The sequence below is a fragment of the Capricornis sumatraensis genome, chromosome 13 (genome assembly GCF_032405125.1).
Source record: "Capricornis sumatraensis isolate serow.1 chromosome 13, serow.2, whole genome shotgun sequence".
NCBI lineage: Eukaryota > Metazoa > Chordata > Mammalia > Artiodactyla > Bovidae > Capricornis > Capricornis sumatraensis.
The window spans coordinates 28,748,704-28,775,069 of NC_091081.1; the positions used below are offsets into that span (position 1 = coordinate 28,748,704).

General features: G+C 36.3%; 1 protein-coding gene across 1 annotated transcript in view; it reads right to left on the minus strand.

Annotated features, from left to right (window-relative positions):
- CEP57L1 (centrosomal protein 57 like 1) overlaps positions 1–26,366 on the minus strand; it is an 82,381-nt gene that overhangs the window by 12,455 nt on the left and 43,560 nt on the right. Inside the window, exons 2-4 of the mRNA XM_068984862.1 lie at positions 10,718–10,883; positions 8,999–9,178; positions 4,743–4,864 (exon numbers count right to left, since the gene is read on the minus strand). Coding sequence (XP_068840963.1) covers positions 4,743–4,864; positions 8,999–9,178; positions 10,718–10,880 — 465 coding nt within the window. The 5' untranslated portion in view covers positions 10,881–10,883. The remainder of the gene's footprint in view (positions 1–4,742; positions 4,865–8,998; positions 9,179–10,717; positions 10,884–26,366) is intronic.

Below are 26,366 nucleotides of genomic sequence, written 5' to 3' on the forward strand. Positions count from 1 at the left end.
TAATTAAACACTATATATTTAAAGAAAACTTCAGTCCCAGATAGCATCTATCAAATTTGAACTCTATCAAACATTTAAGGAGGAAATAAAACTATTCTTACACAAGGTCTTTCAGAAAACAGAAGGAATCCTCCCAACTAATTTTATGAGGTCAAACAAAACCATAATACCAAAATGAGACATTGTGAGAAAATTACAAACCAAGATCGCTTAAGAACGAAGTCACAAAAATTGTTAAGTGAAACCTTTGCAAGCTGAATCAAGCCATATAGAAAAATGATACTACATCAAGACTGATTGGGGCCTTTATCAGGAATGCAATGTTGGTTAACATTTGAAAATCAAACAATGTAACTTACCATGTTAACAGAAGAAATGAGAAAAATCATATGACTCTTTCACTAGATGTATAAAAAGCAAATCGCAAAATCATTCACAGTAAAAGTTTTCAGCAAACTAAGAACAGAAAGTAATTTCCACATTTGATAAGGGATAACTATGAAAAACCTAGAGATAATAGTCTAGTGAAAGAGTAGCATCTTTCTCCCAATGATCAGAAACAAAACAACGATGTCAGTCTTTACTACTTCTAATTAACACTGTACTAGCTGCAATAACCAGTGCAAGAAAGTGCAAATAATAAAAGCCATAAAAATTGGGAAGGGAAAAATAAAACTTTATTTATTCACAGATGACATGATTATGTATATAGAAAATCTCTAGAAAATACTGAGTTCCAGAAAGAGACTTGATCTATCTTTGTCAGTTGTTTGTTGACCAAGGGGCCCAATCAATTCAATGAGAGAAAAGAAATCTTTTAACAAATGGTGCTGGGACAACTGGGCATCCACATGGAAAAAAATTAACCTTGAATAATTTTCTCTCACTATACAAAAGTTAATCCCAGATGGATCACAGAACAAAATGAAAATTAAGAGCTTTTAGAAGAAAATATTTTGGAAAATACTTTGATAGTTTCTTATAAAAATACACCTACCCCGTGGTTCAGTAATTCTACTATTAGATACTTATCCAAGAGAAATTAAAACATATGGTCACAAAAAAGTTTGTACAAGAATGTTTGAAGTATCTTTACTTACAACACCTCCAAACTAGAAAAAGGTCAAATATCCATCAAATGAAAAATGGATAACCAAATTGTGGCATATCTATATAATGAAATTCAACACAGCAATAAAAGGAATGAACTACTGATACATGTAACAACATGGATTAATCTAAAAAACTTTATGTTAAACCAAAGAACCAGACACAAAAAGAGCATTTTCTATCATTCAATTTATATGAAGTTCTAGGACAGGTACAATTAATCTGAAGCAAAATAAATCAGAATAGTAGTTGCACTGTTGGGAGGTGGGGAGAGAGCAGGGAATAACTTGGCAGAGATATAAGAAAATTTCTGGGGTGATAAAAATGTTCCTTTATTTGGTAGGACTATAGATTACACGAGTATATTCATTTATCAATAATCACTGAACTACTGTATATTGTCACCTTGCTTATTTAACTTATATGCAGAGTACATCATGTGAAATGCCAGGCTGGATGAAGCACCAGTTGGACTCAAGGCTGCTAGGAAAAATATCAATAACCTTAGATATGCAAATGATACCACCCTTATGGCAGAAAGTGAAGAACTAAAGAGCCTCTTGATGAAGGTGAAAGAGGAGAGTGAAAAAGCTGGCTTAAAATGCAACATTCAAAACACTAAGATCATGGCATCTGGTCCTATCACTTCACAGCAAATAGATGGGGAAAAAGTGGAAACAGTTGACAGATTTTATTTTCCTGGGCTCCAAAATCACTGCAATGGTGACTACAGCCATGAAATTAAAAGACACTTGCTCCTTGGAAGAAAAGTTATGACCAACCTATAGAGAGCATATTAAAAAGCAAAGACTTTATTTTGCCGATAAAGGTCTGTCTAGTCAAAGCTATGGTTTTTCCAATAGTCATGTATGTATGTGAGAATTGGACTATAAAGAGTTGAGCACCGAAGAATTGATGCTTTTGAACTGTGGTGTTGGAGAAGACTCTTGAGAGTCCCTTGGATGGCAAGAAGATCCAACCAGTCCATCCTAAAGAAGATCAGTCCTGGGTGCTCATTGGAAGGACTGATGCTGAGGCTGAAACTCCAATACTTTGGCCACCTTATGCGAAGAGTTGACTAATTGGAAAAGACCTTGATGCTGGGAGGGATTGCGGACAGGAGAAGGGGACGACAGAGGATGAGATGGCTGGATGACATCACTGACTCGATGGACATGAGTTTGAGCAAGCTTCGGGGTGTTGGTGATGGACATGAAAGCCTGGTGTGCTGCAATTCATGGGGTCACAAACAGTTGGACACGACTGAGAGACTGAACTGAACTGAACTGTGATTTCTTTTATCCTGCAAAATGCCTCTTCATAACTTTGCCCATTTTTCTACCACTGCTTTGTATTTTTTGTATCTTGCTTAAGAAATCTCTCTTAACTCCGAGGTCATAAAGGCATTATTCTGTATTTTCTTCAAAAATTCCAAAGTTAACATATGTCTTTAATCCATCTGGAATTTATTTTTGTGTATTATGTGAGGTACAGATCCAATTTCTTTCTTTTTCTCTCACATAGATAATCAATTTCCCCCAAACATTTACTGAAGTCTAGCATTTCAACAATGTTATGCAATGGCATCCTTGTTTTATATTGACTTTCCATATAAGTGGGTCTGACTATACCCTAATCCTTTATTCTTGCTGTCAGTCCATAAAAATATCAATCTAATTTTGATAGTATCAATAGGTCATAGGGCAAGACCTCATCTTATTCTTCTTCAGAATAGCTTGGCTACTTTTGGACCTTTCCTTTTCATATGAATTTTAGAATCAAGTTTTCTAGTTCGTTGAGAAACCTATTAAATACTTGGCCCATTAAAATCCAGTATTGACTGGTACTTTTACCCATTTTCAACATAAAGCAAAGATCTTAGAACACTTAAACTGTATTTATCAGTTCTAATTTATAAGTTACTATTCTCATTAATTTCAATCCTTTATATATAAATATATAAATAAAACATAATTATTGCTGTTATATATTTATTTAGCCATATATTTACCATCTTCATTGTTCTTCATTCCTTCCTACATCTCTGATCTTCCATCTAAGATACTCTTCCTTCTGTCTGAATGATACCTTCAGTGTTTCCTTTAGAATGTATCTCCTAGTAACAAACTACCTCAGATTTGGTCAGTCTTAAAATGTATTCACTTCACCTTTATTTCTGGTGGATATTTTCACCAGGCATTGGACTCTATATTGACAGTTATTTTCTTTTAATATCTTAATTATAATCAGTTTGTTTTCTTCCAGATTCAGTATTTTCTATTGAGAAGTCAGCTGTCAATTTAATTGTTGTCCTTTTCAACAAAACCCTTTTATTTTCCCCAGCAGCTTTTAGGATTTTATTCTTGTCTTATTATTTTTTATTTCTTTTTGTTTTTCCTGCTTTGGTTTTATAGGGTTTCTTAAATCTATGGTATGATTATTTTTTTAGTCAATTTTTAAAACTTTCCAGCCATTATATCTTCAAATATTGTTTCTGTCCTATTCTCTCTCTTTTCCTTTTGGAATTCCAATCACACATAAATTCGACCTCACTCTAACTTATGTCTCTTGCTCTCTTTTCTAAACTTACCATTGTTTTGTCTCTTCATTGATCTGGATGGTTTCATCTTCTAATTCACTAATTCTCTCTTCTGATCTACTGTTAGATGCACCATAAGTTCTCAATTCCATTTATTGTATTTCTTACAATACTGTAATTTTTATTTGGTTCCTTCTCAAATCTACTCTGCCATTTTATGGTTTCTAATGTTCTGCTGAAAATTTTGATCCTATTTTCTATCTTCTTGATTATAGCAAGTGTAATTATTTTAAAGTTTGTATCTTCTAGAGCCAGGATCTAGCTGGAGCTAACTTGTGAGAGTGTTTATATATAGTCTGTTATGTATGCTATTTCTTTTGATAGTGTTTTATCTCCTTCTGCCTGGTTATCTTTCATTGCAAAGTTTCTCACTGTGTAGAAGAAAGGTTTACAGAAATAATTTGAGGACCCTGGGAACACTAGCCATCAAGGATCACTTTAACCCAATTTCAGGGACTAAGATTTTCTAGATTACTCTGATAATCTAGAGCTGAGCTGTAATCTGTCTTATTTTCCTTCTTGTTCATCATTACAAAGCATTCAGAGCACAGAATATTTACCAGGGTTCCTACCCTTGGCAGATCTTGAACTCTAACTTCTTTAGCCCCATCATGATGGTTTTCAAAAGCACTATTTAGCCTTTCAACTGACTCTTCTGGAATCAAAAATATCCTAAAACGGAAGGGACCCAAAACCAACCACTCTGGAGGTCAACTTCTTTGAATTTAAGTATGCACACATACTTCTGAATTGGTGACCTTTCATCACCTGGTTAACTCTCCACCAATTCTGTGTATTTTCTTTTATTTCTTTCTTTCTCCCTCCCTCCCTTCCCTCTTTTCTTTTTTAATATTCTGTCCAGTGTTTGTGTTTCCTCTACAGAAAAGTTGGTTCAAATGACTTAGTGTGCATCACTAACTAGAAATTTCCTACATACAGCTTTATATCCTATTTAAATTACAATATGACAATTTTCCCATGACATTAAATATTCTTCAAAAACATATTATATTACTATAGAAAATACAGTCACCTGTTGTTCTAGGATCATATTCTTCTCTCGTTCTACATTGAGAACCATTCTCTTTGTATATTCTAGTTGCTTCTCTAGGAGGATGCAGCGAGACTGGGCTGAGCTTAACTGCATACTTATATCTATGAAAAAGAAAAAGTAATAATGAATCATATCAGAGAGTTATCACAAGAAATGTATTATATGAATTTAATTAAAAGTCAGAAGTTCAAAACTTCTTTACTTCTGAATAATGACTCTCCCAAAATTATTAACATAAAATTTGTGAATATCTCATTAATTATATATAACTAATTTAACATTGACTCATAAAGACCCAGAGAGTATACTTCTGAAAGGGAAGGACGTCAGTGACTTGTGGGATCACAAAAACTTGGCTATTCCTGGGAAATAACACCATCTGGAAAATAGAGGACCTAAGAGAACATTTCATACAAAGATGGGCACAATAAAGGACAGAATGGTAAGGACCTAACAGAAGCAGAAGATATTAAGAAGAGGTAGCAAGAATACACAGAAGAACTATACAAAAAAGATCTTCATGACCCAGATAACCATGATGGTGTGATCACTCACCTAGATCCAGACATCCTGGAATGCAAGGTCAAGTGTGCCTTAGGAAGCATCACTACGAACAAAGCTAGTGGAGGTGATGGAATTCCAGCTGAGCTATTTCAAATCCTAAAACATGATGCTGTGAAAGTGCTGCACTCAGTATGACAGCAAGTTTGGAAAACTCAGCAGGGGCCACTGGAAAAGGTCAGTTTTCATTCCAATCCCCCAAAAAGGGCAATGTCAAAGAATGCTCAAACTAACTGCACAATTGTACTCATCTCACACACTAACAAAATAATGCTCAAAATTCTCTAAGTGAGGCTTCAACAGTATGTGAACCGTGAACTTCCAGTTGTTCAAGCTGGATTTAGAAAATGCAGAGGAACGAGAGGTCAAATTGCCAACATCCACTGGATCATCGAAAAAGCAAGAGAGTTCCAGAAAAACATCTACTTCTGCTTTATTGACTATACCAAAGCTTTGACTGTGTGGATCACAACAAACTGTGGAAAATTCTGAAGAGATGGGAATACTAGACCATCTGACCTGCCTCCTCAGAAATCTGTATGCAGGTCAAGAAGCAACAATTAGAACTGGACATGCAACAACAGACTGGTTCCAAATAAGGAAAGGAGTATGTCAAGACTGTATATGGTCACCCTGTTTATTTAACTTATATGCAGAGTACATCATGAAAAATGTTGGACTGGATAAAGCACAAGCTGGAAGCAAGACTGCCAGGAAAAATATCAATAACCTCAGATATGCAAATGACACCACCCTTATGGCAGAAAGTGAAGAGGAACTAAACAGCCTCTTGATAAAAGTAAAAGAGGAAAGTGAAAAAATAGGCTTAAAACTCAACATTCAGAAAACTAAAATCATGGCATCTGGTTCCATCACTTCATGGGAAATAGATGGAGAAACATGAAAACAGTGAGAGACTTCATTTTTCTGGGCTCCAAAATCACTGCAGATAGTGACTGCAGCCCTGAAATTAAAAGACGCTTACTCCTTGGAAGGAAAGTTATGGCTAGCCTAGACAGCATATTAAAAAGCAGAGATGTTACTTTCCCAACAAAGGTCCATCTAGTCAAAGCTATGGTTTTTCCAGTGGTCATGTATGAATGTGAGAGCTGGACTATAAAGAAAGCTGAGCACTGAAGAACTGATGCTTTTGAACTGTGGTGTTGGAGAAGACTCTTGAGAGTTCCCTGGACAGCAAGGAAATCCAACCAGTCCATCCTAAAGGAAATCAATCCTGAATATCATTGGAAGACCTGATGCTGAAGCTTCAGCTTCAATACTCTGGCCACCTGTTGCGTGGCAAAGATTGAGGGCAGGAGGAGAATGGGGTGACAGAGGATGAGATGGTTGGATGGCATCATTGACTCTATGGACATGAGTTTGAGTAAGTTCTGGGAGTTGGTGATGGAGGGGGTAGCCTGCTGTGCTGCAGTCCATGGGGTCACAAAGAGTCGGACACAACTGAGCGACTGAACTGACTGAAAGTCTCTTCCCTAATAATACATTTCTTCTCTTTCCGAAAACTCAGATATATGCATTCTACCATTTCCATTTTCCTTATTTCTCAACTACTGATCACATAGTTAATTCTGTAGGAAGTAAGCAACCTCATTCTAATTCTTTACCTTCCTTGGCTATTTATTCTACTTTCGTTCAGTTACCTCAGGACTTTTTTTTTTCTCCTCATTTCTTCTATTTTTAAGTCAAAACACAAACTTGAACCTTGTTTATGAGGGTGATATAGTGTAACGGGGGGAAAAAAGCCACAGTTTTGAAGTGAACTTTATAGCACTTACGTTCTAAATCTCTAAAACTTGTGTCCAGAAGTCCTTTTCCTAATTTCCTTAGAAACCACCCACCTGTCCACTTCTTCCAATTAATCTTTTCAGCTATTTTTATTGTTTTATTTTTATATTGTTCAATTACTAGCATTGCTTTGTATTTTCAAATTTTTAAAAAACTAGTAAAAACAGGAAGCATTTTAATTATATTGCAGGCTAATAATATATGATATGATAATAATATATAATATTTGATATGATAATTATTGCCTTTCCCGAAGAAAGGCAATGCCAAAGAATGCTCAAACTACCACACAATTGCACTCATCTCACACGCTAGAAAAGTAATGCCTAAAATTCTCCAAGCCAGGCTTCAACAATACGTGAACCGTGAACTTCCAGATGTTCAAGCTGGTTTTAGAAAAGGCAGAGGAACCAGAAATCAAATTGCCAACATCTGCTGGATCATGGAAAAAGCAAGAGAGTTCCAGAAAAACATCTATTTCTGCTTTATTGACTATGCCAAAGCCTTTGACTGTGTGGATCACAATAAACTGTGGAAAATTCTGAAAGAGGTAAGAATACCAGACCACCTGACCTGCCTCTTCAGAAATCTGTATGCAGGTCAGGAAGCAACAGTTAGAACTGGACATGGAACAACAGACTGGTTCCAAATCGGAAAAGGAGTACATCAAGGCTGTATATTGTCACCCTGTTTATTTAACTTATATGCAGAGTACATCATGAAAAACGTTGGACTGGTGGAAGCACAAACTGGAAGCAAGACTGCCGGGAGAAATATCAATAACCTCAGATATGCAGATGACAGCACCCTTATGGCAGAAAGTGAAGAAGAACTAAAGAGCCTCTTGATGAAAGTGAAAGAGGAGAGTGAAAAAGTTGGCTTAAAGCTCAACGTTCAGAAAACGAAGATCATGGCGTTCGGTTCCATCACTTCATGGCAAATAGATGAGGAAACAGTGGAACAGTGGCTGATTTTATTTTTCTGGGCTCCAAAATCACTGCAAATGGTGATTGCAGCCATGAAATTAAAAGACACTTGCTCTTTGGAAGAAAAGTGATGACCAACCTATAGGCAGCATATTAAAAGCAGAGACATTACTTTGCCAACAAAGGTCCGTCTAGTCAAGGCTATGGTTTTTCCAGTGGTCATGTATGGATGCGAGAGTTGGACTATAAAGAAAGCTGAGTGCAGAAGAACTGATGCTTTTGAACTGTGGTGTTGGAGAAGACTCTTGAGAGTCCCTTGGACTGCAAGGAGATCCAATCAGTCCATCCTAAAGGAGATCAGTCCTGGGTGTTCACTGGAGAGACTGATGTTGAAGTTGAAACTCCAATACTTTGGACACCTGATGCGAAGAGCTAACTGACTGGAGAAGACTCTGATGCTGGGAAAGATTGAGGGCAGGAGGAGAAGGGGACGACAGAGGATGAGATGGTTGGATGGCATCACCGACTCAATGGGCATGGGTTTGGGTGGACTCCAGGAGTTGGTAATGGACAAGGAAGCCTAGCATGCTGCAGTTCATGGGGCCGCAGAGTCGGGCACGACTGAGCAACTGAACTCAACTGAATAATACATGAATTTTGTTGGTACTCTGAAAATATTATAATTCCTAAATACAACTTGCCTAAAAACTTAATTTTTCTTTTAATCTCAATAATTTATGAACTGGGATAACAGATAATATACAGGCAAGTTTAAAATTATATCCATTTAGTGCAAATATCAAAACATCTGAGAACAAGCCCACAAGGTGTGAACGCATATAAGAACAAGATATTGAGTAAACCTTCTTAGACTGGGCTTTTTATATTCAAGTTGTAAACTTTGGTAACCTCTTCCTTCTGAGAATTATTGAATTTTCTTACCTTTTTTCTGCTTTATCAGTTCCTCGTGTGCCAGATTTCTCTCACTTGTTTCATTCTCCAAGGCCTTTTTATATTGTGCCGCTTCTCTGGAAAGAATGTTCAGGTTATCTTCAGCTTGTGTTCTCTCTAACTCTAAACGATGAATCTTTTCCTGAAGAGTTTTTAATGCTAAAATAAGAGCTGTTGAAAAAATTGTCTTGATATTTTAAGTGAGAATTTTTGAGCACTTATAATCATAGCAGCATAAAAAAGTGAGCAGTATATTTTTGTTATTTAAGTTAAAAAAAGTAATTTATATTCCTCATGAAAAAGAAAAATGACTAAAATTCTAAAAAAGAACAAATTCTAACATGTCTTATAAAAATAAAATATTCATGATTATATTTAGTAGTTTTCTAAGTTTGAGATGTGAGAAAGCTAATAATCACATTTTAATTTAACAAAGCAAATATGTTCAAAACATATGCAAAAAAAATATATATGTATATATGTGTGTGTGTGTATAGAGAGAGGGAGAGAGTGAGAGACAGGAGTGTGGCAGGAAGGGAAGAAGTGGGTGGAGAAGGCAGGAAGAGAGGGAGCATGGGAGAAACGAGAGGAAGTTTGAGGCATACAAGTCTGAGCATGGATAAGGAAAATTAAAATATGCTGTTCACTAATTAACAAGGAAATTTAGGTTTAAAGTTAAAAATTGTTCTCAGTTCTTGATGTATTCAGTTTCAGTCAAAACACAAACATTTATTGTTTCTTTGTCCAAGATATAATGTTAATTATTAGGACATATGAGGTAGAACATTGCTTCTTCCATCAAGAAAAAATTACAATCTAGTGGTTTAACTGATGTCAGGCTTGAAAGATTGTGATACACATGTACTACTATGATTATTATTCAGTTACATTAATATCTTCATAATTCAGGTAAGCTCGAGTTATAAAATTTTCAAATATTATATGTTCTCAGTTACAACCTCAAATTATAAAACTATAGATGAATGGAATATAAATAAATGTTCAAGATTAGCTTTCATATAGTTCACATCCAATTAGAAAGATGTCTGTTAGAGATTATTGTTTGATTTAGATTAATATTTCTTATAGTTGCTTTGTCCACAAAGCTTTAGTCTATTTATAATGGCAACCATTATTATAAAAGATTAAAAAACATGGCTATCAGCATCTTAGAAAGTAATGTGTATGGTACAGGTATGCCTGGAATCATAAATGTTTTTCTAATTCAATTTTAAGATTCTCCTTAACTTATATTTTAAAAGTTATAATACTTGTATTTACTCCAGTGAACTGGATTCATGAAGAATTTTCAAGGGTAATTTTGGATATATGCAATTTCTGAATTTAATCCTTGAATAAGATTAAAATCAACTTAATTCTTTAATATTCTAACCATCTTATTCTTTAGAAGGATTCTCCAAATCTGACCTTTTATTCTTCAGAATATTTTCCTATTTTTAGTGACATTTTAAAGATAAATCTGCAATATGTGCCTAGCTGGTTATATTAATCTTCATCTTATAGCAAAGAAGCCAAAATAAAAAATGTTAAGTAACTTAAATTTACAGAAACTTTAAGCAACAGAGTAAAAATTAGCATTTTACTAAGATTAAATACACAATCATCTTATTTTCTACATAAAAATGAAAAGTTTTATATAACATGCTTCCTAATTTCCCTAATTTAAAATATGATTTTTATTAGCATTACCTTGGCTATTTGGACTATGAAGCATTTTAGAAGATGCAACTTCTAAGTTCACAGAGTAGTGAGTCTGAGATGATTCATCACTCTGAGTGACTGATGGAACACACACTCTTTCTGGAGGTTGAAGATAGCTTCCGACTATACTGTGCATTAATTCAGAATCCATTCTCTGTAGAGAATAAAGGAAAGACATAGTATAGCATCATTTTTTTCCTATGTGAATAACAAAGATATCAGAAAAAATTCAGGTGGAACTTTTAACATAACTATATAGTCATATACTGTGGAATTGTGTCTTTATAAAGTTTATCACAAGTTCAACCATAATAAGTTCACTAGTAAAAGAAAAAAATGACAATTTACTCTATAAACAGTATAGACAATTCTGCCTGATTCTCAGAGTATATGCTCTGAAGTGAGCATTACATGAGTGGTATGAATTTCCTGGTTTCTCACTTGATTGTAAGATCATCATCTGAGCACTCCTCTACAAAGTTTGACTCTAGCATTCAAACATAAAGTACATATTCTAAGAGACAACATAGCTTTGAAACAGAAGCCACTCATATAATATGATTCTCTAGACTCCAATATGACTTCCTAAGGTATTTTTAAGGGTAATTTTGGATATATCAATTTCTGTATCTAAGCCTTGAATTCTACAACCCTATTTAATGCACTAGCATTCTAAGCAGCTAGTTTAGGATTCCAAATCTAAAAATCTAAAAGAGCTTTATCTTGCCATTTTGAGGTTTTTTTTTGTATGTTTGTTGGAGAGCCATTTTAAGTATCTTAGCAGGTAATTTGTAAAGTTTCCTAAGTCATTTTCTTTTTCTTTCTGTAAATTAAATATTTTAGAAATATATTATACTTAATAGATTATAGTCAATGTTAATTAATAACCACACTGAAGCAGAAAATTGTTTATATACAAAACAATTCACCAGCACAATTTTTAAAAATAAAGTTGCTTTAAAATGTAAATTTAGAATTTCTTTATATAAATTAATCTACTTTAATTTTTGAGAATTGCAAATTTTCATTGATTTCACTACCTTCCCAATTCACAAGGCAAGGGAAGACACTTCTGTGACTGTGTTTCCTGTGATGGCAGGAAACATACTTCACTCAACAGGGTTTTCTGCTTAGCCACTGCCATGGTGTGTTGTCTTCAAGGACATTCTTCATCAGTCTAGATTAGAGGTTAGATAGCCTAGGAAGCTTTGCCAGAATACTTGATGCTCTTAAATCTTGAAAGGCAATCATTTTTCTATTGTTATCAGCACTGGCTACCATTTATTAAACATGTCTCTGTCTCTCTGGGTTCTTGCTCCTCAGACACTGTCTGCTCCCCATGGGAAACTGTATCTATCTAAACTGTTGTTCCTTCAAAAAATAAGAGAGCAAAGTTAGGTAGAGCACCAAAGGGCAGATGTTCTGAACATGACTGTACATCTTCAGAGAGAGGGATGTGTTTAAAGCTATCCAAAGAACCTTGGAGTTACTCAAGATACTCGATTTAGTTTTCAGCTTCTGTAGAGTCTCTCCAATAATGAAAAGAATAAAATGTTGGATTAATCACTATACACTGAAGTTCTTGGGAAGAGTGTCTGCTTCCTCAGTCCCAAATATGGTATTATTTTACTAGATGAATTTTTGCATGAATAAAAAAACAATTTCAAATTCAAAGGTTTTAATGTATATGAAATGATTACTCAGAAGATACCAATAAATTAAAAATTAGACCAAAGTTTATTTAAGTTAAGTGTGTAAACACATCTGAAAGTAGGCATAAGCAGAATAAAAACCTACTAGGTTATGATGAAAAGAAAAAGGCAACAATAAATGAGAGAAAAGAGCCATGAATTTTCACTGTATTAGGGGTTCCAGCTTAAGCCTTATAACCTAGTCTTATATTGTAAGCGAGTGCTTAAAAACTGTTGTTCAGTTGCTAAGTCATGTTTGACTCTTTGCAACCTTCTGGACTATAGCATGCCAGGCTCTTCTGTCTTACAGTATCTCCCTGAGTTTGCTCAAATTCATGTCCATTGAGTCAGTGATGCTATCTAATCATCTCATCCTCTGCCACCTCCTTCTCCTTTTGCCTTCAATCTTTCCTAGTATCAGGGTCTTTTGCAATGAGTCAGTTCTTCACATCAGGTGGCCAAAGTATTGGAGCTTCAGCTTCAGCATCAGTCCTTCCGATGAATATTCAGGGTTGATTTCTTTAGAACTGACTGGTTTGATCTCCTTGTTGTCCAAGGGACTCTCAAGAGTCTTTCCCAGCACCACAATTCGAAAGAATCAATTCTTCAGTGCTCAGCCTTCTTTATGGTCCAACTCTCAGATCCGTAAATGACTCTGGAAAAACCACAGTTTAGAACATATAGACTTTTGTCAGCAAAGTGATGCCTCTGCTTTTTAATATGCTATATAGGTTTGTCATAGTTTTCCTTCCAAGGAGCAAGAGTCTTTTAATTTTAATGGCTGCAATCACTGTCTGTGGTGATTTTCGAGCTCAATAAAACCTGTCACTGCTTCCACTTTTTCCCCTCTTCTATTTGCCATGAAGTGATGGGACTAGATGCCATGGTCTTAAGGTTGTTTGAATGTTGAGTTTCAAGCCAGCTTTTTCACTCTCCTCTTTTCATCAAGAGACTCTTTAGTTCCTCTTCGCTTTCTGCCATTAGAGTGTTATCATCTGCATATCTGAGGTTGTTGATATTTCTTCCAGCAATTTTAATTCCAGCTTGTGATTCATCCAGCCTGGCATTTCGCTGATGTAGTCTGCATAGAAGTTGAATAAGCAGGGTGACAATGTGCAGCCTTGTCATACTCCTTTCCCAATTTGGAATCAGTCAGTTGCTCTATGTCCAGTTTTAACTGTTATGTTTTGACCTATATACAGATTTCTCAGGAGGCAGGTAAGATGGTCTGGTACTTCCTTCTCTTTAAGAATTTTCCACAGTTTTCTGTGATCCACACACTTAAAGGTTTAAGCATAGTCAATGAAGCAGAAGTAGATGGTTTTTCTGGAACTCCCTTGCTTTCTCCATGATTCAACAAAATGTTGGCAATTTGATCTCTGGTTCCTCTGCCTTTTCTTAATCCAGCTTGAACATCTGGAAGTTCTCAGTTCATGTACTGTTGAAGCCTAGCTTGAAGGATTTTGAGCATAATCTTGCTAGTATAGGAAAAGAGTGCAATTGTATGGCAGTTAGAACATTTTTTGGCATTGCTCTTCTTTGGGATTGGAATGAAAATTGACCTTTTCCAATCCTGTGGCCACTGCTGTTTTCCAAATTTTCTGGCATACTGAGTGCAGCACTTTAATAGCATCCTCTTTGAGGATTTGAAATAGTTCAGCTGAAATTCCATCACCTGCACTCACTTTGTTTGTAGTAATGCTTCCTAAGGCCCATTTGACTTCACACTCTAGGATATCTGGCTCTATATGAGTGACCATGCCATCATGGTTATCCAGGTAATTAAGACATTTTTTGTACAATTGTTTTGTGTATTCTTGCTATCTCTTCTTAATCTCTTCTGCTTCATTTAGGTCCTTACCGTTTCTGTCCTTTATTGTGCCCATCCTTGCATGAAATGTTCCCTTGATATCTCCAATTTTCTTGAATAGATCTCTGGTCTTTCCCATTCTATTGTTTTCCTCTATTTCTTTGCATTGTTCATTTAAGAAGGCCTTCTTATCTTTCCTTGCTATTCTCTGGAACTCTGCATTCAGTTGGGTATATCTTTCCCTTTCTCCCTTGTCTTTTGCTTCTCTTCTTTTCCTCAGCTATTTGTAAAGCCTCCTCCTCCAACCACTCTGTCTCTGTGCCTTTCTTTTTCTTGGGGATGGTTTTGGTCACCACCTCCTATATAATATTATGAACCTCTGTCCATAGTTTTTCAGGCACTCTGTCTACCAGATATAATCACTTGAATCTATTTGTTATCTCCACTGTAATCATAAGGGATTTGATTTAGGTCATACCTTAATGGCCTAGTGGTTTTCCCTACTTTCTTCCATTTAAGTCTGAATTTTGCAATAAGAAGTTCATGATCTGAGCCAGTCAGCTCCAGGTCTTGGTTTTACTGACTGTATAGAGTTCTCCCCTCTTTGGCTGCAAAGAACATAATCAACCTGATTTTGGTATTGACTAAAGCTGAGGTACCACTGCATAAAGAAACTATCCCCCGCCTGAAGAATGTGTTAGACACAAATACTTAACTGCAAAGCATTTCCACTTGCTCTTGAGGGAAGCAAATATTCCAAAATGGTCTGTTTAAACAACCAATGTCTATACTTGCTGGTGGCTGACTGTGCCATCATCATTGCATAATCCCAGAGGACTATTAGGGAGACAGCATTTAGGAGGCGATAAGAGATACTACAAGAGGGTCTTGAAAAAGAGGACTCTCTGTTTGGCATTTCACTGGTAATTCTTGGTAATTTGCTGGTAATTCTTTCAAGTTTAGATTTTTCTTTAGAGAGACTGGAAAAAGGTCAATAGTTCTGTTTCTTTTATCTGGTTTTCTTTGTGTATGCATATAGGTTAACTTATCTAAAGAACAAACACAGTAAAGGTTGGACTAACTTTATTTTATTGTTAATGTATATTATTATACTTTAAAAAGTACTCTTACTTTTTTTTTCTTACTGAGTAGAAAAATCTGTGGTTAAGGGATCTGCCTTATAGGTTCTCTAACAGATATCACAATCTATTATTTATAATATGTAATAATTATAGTGTTAAGATAGTGATATAAAAACAAACTGTTCAATAGAAATTAGTAAATCTAAGAACTTCACATCAATACTTCCAGAGGATTCAACAAATGATTCATTTGTTGTCCGTTCAATAAATGATGTTACAAAAAATAGGGAGAAAAAATCCAGTTAAACATTTATCTGACTGCACACATCAGTATAAAACTTCAGATACAGTACAGAGTTAATTGTCTTCTATTAAAAAAAGCAGTGGATAGTTAATATAATCTTAGAAGAGGGTGAGACATTTTATGTTTAAAATCAGGGAGAAAATAAAAATAAAGATAAAAGGCTACATTAAAATTCATACCACAACATATAGAAATTATGAACAAAATTGAACAAAATTGAAAGACAAAAGGAAAGCAGAATATATTATTTGCAATGCAGCATTCTGTCCAGGAATGTGTTACCTGAATCTTAGCACATCACATAAGCCCCAAATGAAAGACATTCTATTTTTACAAAGGGGGGACTGTATTCTTAAAAAATGTCAATGTCATAAAAATGATGACACTTCTAAGTATATATATCCAAAATAATTGAAAGCAGGGTCTCAAATAGATATTTGTACACTCATATTCATAACAGCATTACTCTCTACAGTCAAAAGGTGGAAACAATCCAAACATCCATCAATGAATAAACAGATAAACAAAACATATAGACATACAATGGAATACTACTTGACCTTAAAATGAGAGGAAATTCTAACTCATGCTAAAACATGGATGAACATTGAGGACATTATGCTAAGTGAAACCAGTCACAGAAAAACAAATACTGTATGATTCCACTAATATGAGTTATCTAGAGTAGTCAAACTCATAAAAAACAGAAGTAGAATAGTAGCCGAGGGGAGGGGCAAATGCAGAGTTGTAGAGTTCCACTTTTCCCAGATGAAAAAGTTCTGGAATATTAGTTGTACCACAGTGTACAGGCTGTACAACAATGTGTGGTCGGGGAGACAAATTAAAAACAAGATATGATTCAATGGGATCAATTCCATAACAAACGCATACATAGAGTATCACAGGAACACAGAAGAGAGATAATCTAACTCTTTTTGCTTGACAGAGAGATAAGTAAAGCCAGAAATAATGTGGCATTATGAACAGTTTGGAAACAGTAGTTTAGGTAAATATGGCAGAGTGAACATATACACTGATTTTTGCTTCCTCTTTAAAACCACTAAAATAATATTAAAACTTTAAAAAAGTTATAAACCTACAAGGACAAAGAAATCAGAAAAGGTGACAACAATATAACTTTGGAAATGGAAAACAGATGTACAAGTAATAACAGACTTAGCTAATGCAAAAAAGGCAAATTCCTAACTCAAGTAATGAAAGTGACTTTTAAACAGATCTCTAAAATGGCTCATGAATTAGCTCTACCTCCGTAAATAATGGGAGTCTCAGGTGGCTCAGGTAAAGAATCGCCTGCCAGGGCTGGAGATGCAGGAGAAGCGAGTTCGATCCCTGGGTTGGGAAGATCCCCTGGAGTAGGAAATGGCAACCTACTCCAGTATTCTTGCCTGGAAAATTACATAGACAGAGGAATCTAGTAGGCTACAGTCCATGGAGGTGCAAGGAGTTGGACTCAACTGAGTATACACACACGCAGTGTGAATAAACTTGTAAGTTGTTAAGATAGGGCTGAAACCTAGTGAACAGGATGAAAGTTTAATTTAGAAGTAAATTATATGTCTAAATCCCCATTGCTTCTCCACATAACTAGAGATTGCTTTATCCCCCATCTGGAAAGAAAATTAGAAGTTTAGTGTGTGTTTTTTTTGTTTACAAAGAGGGAATTTGGGAGTATCTCTGGATTGGGGGACACTCAGCACAGGTGAGGGTGGGAAACCAGACTGAAAGCAGCAAGATTCATTTCACAGAATAGATGGGGAAACAGTGGATACAGTGTCAGACTTTATTTTTGGGGGCTCCAAAATCACTGCAGATGGTGACTGCAGCCATGAAATTAAAAGATGCTTACTCCTTGGAAGGAAAGTTATGACCAACCTAGATAGCATATTCAAAAGCAGAGACATTACTTTGCCAACAAACGTCCGTCTAGTCAAGGCTATGGTTTTTCCAGTAGTCATGTATGGACGTGAGAGTTGGACTGTGAAGAAAGATGAGTGCCGAAGAATTGATGCTTTTGAACTGTGGTGTTGGAGAAGACTCTTGAGAGTCCCTTGGACTGCAAGGAGATCCAACCAGTCCATTCTGAAGGAGATCAGTCCTGGGTGTTATTTGGAAGGAATGATGCTAAAGCTGAAGCTCCAGTATTTTGGCTACCTCATGTGAAGAGTTGACTCATTGGAAAAGACTGTGATGCTGGGAGGGATTGGGGGCAGGAGGAGAAGGGGACGACAGAGGATGAAATGGCTGGATGGCATCACCGACTCGATGGACGTGAGTCTGAGTGAACTCCGGGAGTTGGTGATGGACAGGGAGGCCTGGCGTGCTGCAATTCACAGGGTCGCAAAGAGTCGGACACCACTGAGTGACTGAACTGAACTGACACATCCAAGTGGAGATGGGAAAATCCTTATCAAGGGACTATGACTAGCCCAAGGTAACTGAGATACTAAAGACAATAAAATGAACGGATTGGATAAATCTGGAGTTTTCAATTTTAAAAAAATTATTATTTTATCTTTTGGTCATGCCATGCAGCATATGGCATGTCAGTTTCCTCACCAGAGACTGAACCTGCACCCCCTGCATTGGCAGCAGAGTCTTAGCCACTAGACCACCAGGGAAGTCTCCTAATCAGTTTTTTAGTGCTCCATTCTTAAATATAAGTTGTTTAGCCAAGGCTTACCAGACATTGAGGAAAGATATGAAAGACAGAAATCAAGCAGACAGTAAGAGGCTAAACAGGAATATAAAAATTTCAAATACATAATTATTGGAGACAGAAGTATAAACAAGGAGGGACATGACAGATCCTAGAGAATTTGGCTGGAGCACACTAAATAAATGTCGGCAATAAGAGATGGCTAGAAGCTCTTAGAGGAAAACATAGGTGGTGCTCTTTGACACATATCCCAGCAAGATCTTCTTTGACCCACCTCCTAGAGTAATGGAAATAAAAACAAATGTAAACTAATGGGACATAATTAAACTTAAAAGCTTTTGCATAGCAAAGCAAACAATAAACTAGATAAAACAAAGACAACCTTCAGAATGGGAGAAAATAATCGCCAATGAAACAACTGACAAACAACTAAATATAAACAGCTCACACAGCACAGCGCAATAAAAGAAAAACAAACAACCCAATCAAAAAATGGGCAGAAGATCTAAACAGACATTTCTGCAAAGAAAATATACAGATGGACAACAAACACAAGAAAAGATGCTCAGTATTAGAGAAATGCAAAGTGAAACAACAATGAGGTATCACCTCACACTGACCAAAATGGCTATGATTGAAAAAAATCTACAAACAATAAATGCTGGAGAGGATATCGAGAAAAGGGAACCCTCTTGCACTGTTAGTGGGAATGTAAATTGATACAGCCACTATGAAGAACAGTATGGAGATTCTTAAAAAACTAAGAAATAAAACTACCATATGACGCTACAATCCCACTAGTAGGCACATACCCTGAGGAAACCAAAATTGAAAGAGATACATGAATCCCATTGTTCATTGCAGCACTATTTACAATAGCCAGAACAAGGAAGCAATCTTGGTGTCCACTGATAGATGAATGGATAAAGAAGTTGTGGTACATATACACAATGGAATATTACTCGCCATAAAAAGGGACGCATTTGAGTCAGTTCTAATGAGGTAGATGAACCTAGAACCTATTATACAGAGTGAAGTGAGTCAGAACGAGAAAGATAAATACCATACTCTAACACATATTTATGGAATCTAGAAAAATGGCACTGAAGAATTTATTTACAGGGCAACAATGGAGAAACAGACATAGAGAATAGACTTATGGACATGGGGAGAGGGGAGGAGAGGGTGAGATGTATGGAAAGAGTAACATGGAAACTTACATTACCATATGTAAAATAGATGGTCAATGGAAATTTGTTGTATGGCTCAGGCAACTCAAACAGGGGCTCTGTATCAACCTAGAGGGGTGGAATGGGGAGAGAGATGGAAGGGAGGTTCAAAAGGGAGGGGATATAAGTATACCTATGGCTGATTCATATTGAGTTATGAGAGAAAACAGCAAAATTCTGTAAAGCAATTATCCTTCAATAAAAAATTAACAAATTAAAAAAAATGGGCAGAAGACCTAAACAGATATTTCTCCAAAGAAAATATACAGATGGCCAAGAAACACATGAAAAGATGCTCAGTATTAGAGAAACGCAAATCGAAAAGACAATGAGGTATCACCTCACACTGACCAAAATGGCTATCGTTAAAAAATCTACGAACAATAAATGCTGGAGACATATGGAGAAAAGAGAACCCTCTCGCACTGTTGGTGGAAATGTAAATTGATACAGCCACTATGAAGAACAGTATGGAGATTCCTTATAAAACTACCATATGACCCAACAATCCCACTACTAAGCATATACCCTGAGGAAACCAGAATTGAAGCAGACACATGTACCCCAATGTTCACTGCAGCACTTTTTACAACAGCTAAGACATGGAAGCAACCTAGATGTCCATCAACAGATGGATATGGAAATTGTGGTGCATACACACAATGGACTATTACTCAGCTATAAAAAAGAATGCCTTTGAGTCAGTCCTAATGAGGTGGATGAAGCTAGAGCCTATTGTACGGAGTGAAGTAAGTCAGAAAGAGAAACACATTGTATATCAACGCATGCATCTGGACTCTAGAAAGATGAACCTATTTGCAGGGCAGCAAAAGTGAAGAGGAACTAAAAAGCCTCGATGAAAGTGAAAGAGGAGAGTGAAAAAGTTGGCTTAAAGCTCAACATTCAGAAAACGAAGATCACGGCATCCGGTCCCATCACTTCATGGGAAATACATGGGGAAACAGTGGAAACAGTGTCAGACTTTATTTTTGGGGGCTCCAAAATCACTGCAGATGGTGACTGCAGCCATGAAATTAAAAGATGCTTACTCCTTGGAAGAAAAGTTATGACCAACCTAGATAGTATATTCAAAAGCAGAGACGTTACTTTGCCAACTTAAGGTCCATCTGGTCAAGGCTATGGTTTTTCCAGTGGTCATGTATGGATGTGAGAGTTGGACTGTGAAGAAGGCTGAGTGCCGAAGAATTGATGCTTTTGAACTGTGGTGTTGGAGAAGACTCTTGAGAGTCACGTGGACTGCAAGGAGATCCAACCAGTCCATTCTGAAGATCAGCCCTGGGATTTCTTTGGAAGGAATGATGCTAAAACTGAAACTCCAGTATTTTGGCCACCTCATGCAAAGAGTTGACTCATTGGAAAAGACTGATGCTGGGAGGGATTGGGGGCAGGAGGAGAAGGGGACGACAGAAGATGAGACGGCTGGATGGCATCACTGACTCGATGGATGCGAGTCTGAGTGAACTCTGGGAGTTGGTGATGGACAGGGAGGCCTGGCGTGCTGCGATTCATGGGGTCACAAAGAGTCGGACACGACTGAGCGACTGAACTGAACTGAATGGAGACGCAGACAGAATAGACTTGTGGATGCAGCGAGGGAAGATGAGGGTGGGATGAACTGAGAGAAGAGCATGGAAACCTAAATATTACCATATATAAAATAGAAAGCAAGTAGGAATTTGCTGTGTGACACAGGGAGCTCAACCTAGTGCTCTCTGACAACCTAGAAGGGGTGGGATGGAGAGGAAGATGGGAGGGGGATTCAGGAGGGAGGAGACATATGTATGCCTGTAGCTAATTCATGTTGGTGTATGGCAGAAACCAGCACAATACCGTAAGGCAATTATCTGCCAATTAAAAAAAAGAGAGAGAGAAATGGCTAATAAGTATATGGGCCAAACCACAAAGGATCTGTATAACACAAAAGGAGTTTGTATTTTATAGGATCAGACAGTGGGGAGGTAAGAAGGGATATAAAGGGGAACAACATGATCAGGTTTGTATTCTGACAAGTTTATTCAGACAGCCCTGGACGGGAAGAAATTACAGACAGACAAATTAGGAGGTTACTGAAGTAAGTAAAATGAGGAAAAATATAAGGCCTGAATGAAGACTGGAGTAAGTGAGATCAACATGAAAGATTCTTGGAAGATACAATCAAAAGGACATAGGAACCAACTAGATATGTGAAATGGAGGAGAGGAAAAAATCAAAAACACTCCCCAAAATTTTACTTGGGCAAGGAAAAAGAGGGTAGTGGCATTAACAGGAATAAGGAATAATATAAAAGGAGATACAAGTCTGATGAAAACAACAAACTCTGTTTTAGATATAGTTGAATTTGAGGTGCTTACAGACAAGAGCTATTCACCAACTGAATTGAAATAGAGGTTTGGAGTTTAGGTGAGCAGTCTAGGCTAAATCTAGAGATACAGATTTGGTTATCCACTAGATTACCCAAGGAGAGCATAAAGATTAGCATGTGTGTGTGCATGAAAAGGGGTGGCTAAGATTCAATGTCTTTATCCATTAGAGAGCTAATGTTATCTGTCCATTGTGGTGCCCTTCAGACATGTTGAGGCAAAAATTTAAAAGGTCAAGAATGACAGATTTAGGAGAGAAATGAGTTGAGTTCAAAATGCTGATGACCACCTAGCATTTAGAAGACAAATGAAGAATCAAAGGAGATCAAAGAGGAGGGAACAAAAATGGAGGGGGTGGGGAGAAGCTGGAGAACGTAGTAACAAAGTCAAAGTAAGAACAGGTAATTGTTTAGCGTCTACATGTAACATGCTACGCCTTGTAGAAAAAAACAAACTGGGCATGGCTTCTGCCGTCAAGTAGTCTGCAATCTCACTTTTGAAGAAAGATGAGTAAGAGACAATGAGAGTAGGGACAAAACACAGGGGATAAGTTTGCTAGCAGTATATCCAATAAAATTAGTTTGCTTATTTCAAAATTATTAAAATTTTATTGAGCATTCAACTCTATTATCCTAAATGAGTTTAAATAGAAGAAATATGATTACATTAATACAATACCCAGTTTTTGAAAGAGTGCAAAGCAATGCCAATCTTTTATAAACTGTAATACAGCATCTAATTGTTATGTGCACAATTAATTCTCACTGCCATGATATAAGTGCTACCTAATTTCCAAGCAAATGTAACAATTTGTAGATTTAAAACATCTAGACTTACAAACATTTTATCTAATAAGTGGAAAGTTAGATTTTTCCTTACCAAATTTGAATACAGCAAGTTTAAAACTTAACAATGTCTGAGATTATATAAGCGATTAGACCCTCCATCACCTTTACCTGTACTTTATCTTGAATATTCAGTTTGGAGAAATGTTCTTGACTTAATATAAAGTGAATAAAGGATATAAAATTATATAATTATAGCTCAATTTTTAAAAAGGACAAAGATAAACATAGATAAAAGACTATAAATGTACTAAATAATAGCAAATAATATCCATTATATTATATAATAATAATAATTGCAAATATATTAAATGTTACTAGAGGGACAATGGATTTTTCTTTTGTCATTTTGACAAAGGATGAGATGGTTGGATGGCATAACTGACGTGATGGACATGAGTTTAAGTAAGCTCCAGGAGCTGGTGATGGACAGGGAAGCCTGGTGTGCTGCAGTCCACGGGGTTTACAGAGTCATACACATCTGAGCGACTGAACTGAACTGGCTGATTTCTACTTTCTTACACATTCTCTACAATAAATACATATTAGTTTTATAATAAACAAAATTTCCTAGTTTCTTTTTAATTAGATTTCTGCAAAGGTAGAAACAGCTGAAGACATACAGAATCAATGGTTTATATTGATATTTGTAGAGGCACTTATATCTTTCCATTTTTAAGGGTCTTATGCTCTTAAATCAACATAAATTCAAGGAAGGCAATTATGTTATTTCTTCTGTGAGTTGCTGCAATCTAAACTTCTATGCTCTGCAAGAGGGCACTGTATTCTCAGGACATAATCCAAAAAATACTTGTAAAATGAATTCCCTGAAACTAATTTGGTAGGTCAACAACTTTTCCCTACCTTTTTACACTAATGTTTGTCATAGTCAAACCGAACAATTCTATAAATACTGCCCTACATTTAAAAAAAATCACACATTCAGTTCAGTTGCTCAGTCGTGTCCAACTCTTTACCTTGGTATATACTTTTACATACAGTGTTTAATTTAGTATCATTTTATTTAAGAAAGTAAATCATAATTATTAGAATTTTAAAGTATTACTGATATTTCTTCAGAAAGTTTTCATTTAAAAAAGTGATTTTGAAAGGGTTTCAACATTCTTATGTTTATTATATTTATCTGTCGAACTTTGCTTCTAATCATTTGTCTTCTAAAAAGTTAATTAATAGAAACTTCAATTAAATAGAGTGGAGAGATCAGAAGAGGGAGCTCTCATGCTCTGTGACATGGCTGAGTCCAACAGGAAGAAAAAATACTCCTCTTTCCTGGCAAGGATTCAGCCAATGAAAAGCCACAGACTCTTGGTTTACTACAGCCCTCCCAACTTCCTTTTCTCCTGTATAAGAGTTCTCCTTCCCTTGCCCTGCTGAGACTTGCACAGGGCCCACCACAACTGCAGACTCCAAAGTGTAATTTTGTGCTGATGCCAAATAAACCCATTTTTGCTGGAGAAATATCTGGCAGTCTATTTTTTTGGGTCAACACCCTTTAGAATGATTCATGGCAATGTTATTAAATGTATAAAGAATTTAGAAATTGAGTCAACAAATAATGAATTTTAAAGTTAACAGTCCTCAGGTTAGTTGCTATAAACCTTCCTTGGCCTTTACTTTTTTTCTCTCCCACAGATTGAGCACACTCAATATTTGGAATTAATTATGGGAGTACCGATTAGTCACCCAACCCAAGGGGGAATGAGCTGTTGGACAATGATAAATAACTAAAGCTTATCTATTTAATTGCCAAAATTTATTTTAACTAGTTTTAAAAGAAATATTTCTAAAATGTTTAACCTATTTTTCTTCCTTTCAGGCAGAGTATACTCAACACAATTTAACCTTTGAGATGACTTAAGGATATCATAATTGCATTTTAATTATGCATGATGATACTTAGAGAATCACACTAATAATTGTTGATTTGCCTGCCCTTTTGCTGAAAGTTCCAGAGTGTTACAGACTTTGTTTTCTGTCTTTTCACCTCTTGCTATCTCTTCCCTTCCTGTCTTTTTATGAACTACTTGATGCAAGTAGAATATCCTTTCCCTAATTACTTTCCCAACCTATAACAAATAAACAATAAAACAATCACATTTCACTTATTAGCCATTCCAAGATGAAAAACATAGTCCCTGGCAGTCCTTAAAACATTAACAGCTTAATTATACTAAAAAGGGTGCCATGGGAACCCAGAGGATGGGCATCTAAAAAGTTTGGGGGTTTCAGAGATGGCTTCCTGGAGAATCTAGTTCTTAAACTAAAAAACAAAGGATGATTAAGTAGGATTTGACAGGCAAAAGAAAGTGAGAAAATGCATAGAGAGGAGGATCAAGTATACAAGCAAAAGAAACAGCATGGTAATAAAAATAATGATACCTCACCTTTATTACTTGAGGGGTTAATTTACTAAAATCCACCTAACAACTCTATGAGGACAATTATTTTCATTTTAAAGATGAGTAAACTGTGGCATAGGAAAACTGTTTTGTGCAAGGTAACACAACTAAAGTAGCAAAGTCAGAACTTGGACAGCTTGACTCTAAAGCTCACACTTTTAACCACCATGCTTTATTGCTTATTTATCCAAAGTTATGAAATCTAGAGAGAATGTGATGTTTTGGGAGAACTACTACAAGAAATGTTGGAAGATTGCAAATGTGCCTAAGTATTGCAGAAGAGAGGGCAGAAACAAGATCTGAGGAGCCTAGTAAGCCAGGCACAGGTGTTTGGATTTTATCCCATGGGCAGTGAGAGTCAGAGAAGTAGCAGTATCACATTGCCTTTGATAGAGATTTCTGAGAGTCAGAACAGAGAAAAACAACCAGAGGTTAGACTTCCAGACAGGAGACTATTCTAGAATGCTATGTGTGAAAATAAAGATCTGAACCAAAGCAACAGAAGTGGGAACGAAAAGAAGGGGGCAAATTAGAGATAATTAGGATACTGAATTTATAGAATGTATGACTGGGATGAAGAAAATTAATGATAGGGAGAAATTAAATACAGCTGTAGTCAAAGCAGAAAACAGATTTTGAGGGGTGTCAAGGTTAATAAAAAAGGTTAATTTTAGACATGTTTTAAGTGTTTGTCAGACAATGTATATGTGTGTGTGTGCACGTGCTTAGTTGCTCAGTCATGTTCAATTCTTTGTGACTCCATGGACTGTAGCCCACCAGGCTCCTCTGTTCGGGCAATTTTCCAGGCAAGAGTACTGGAGTGTGTTGCCATTTCCTTCTCCAGGGTATCTTCCCGATCCAGGGACTGAACCTGGGTCTCCTGCACTGTAGGCAGACACTTTACTGTCTGAGCCACCAGCGAAGCCCTTGTTAGGACAATAACAACATAAAAACTGCCACTTACACTGAGCTAATACCAGCCACAAGTCAAAGAAATGTACATGTGTTGATCCACAGAACTGTCAAAGCAACCCTATAAAGTATTTATGTTAATTTCATTTTACTTGAGGCAACTAAGAGCTTAACTAACTTTGCCAAAGGTCACACAGTTATAAGTGGCTGAGCTGGGACTTGAGCCCATGTACCCTTGATCAGAGTGTATTCTGCCTTTAATAGAGGCATCAAGGAAGAATGGCTT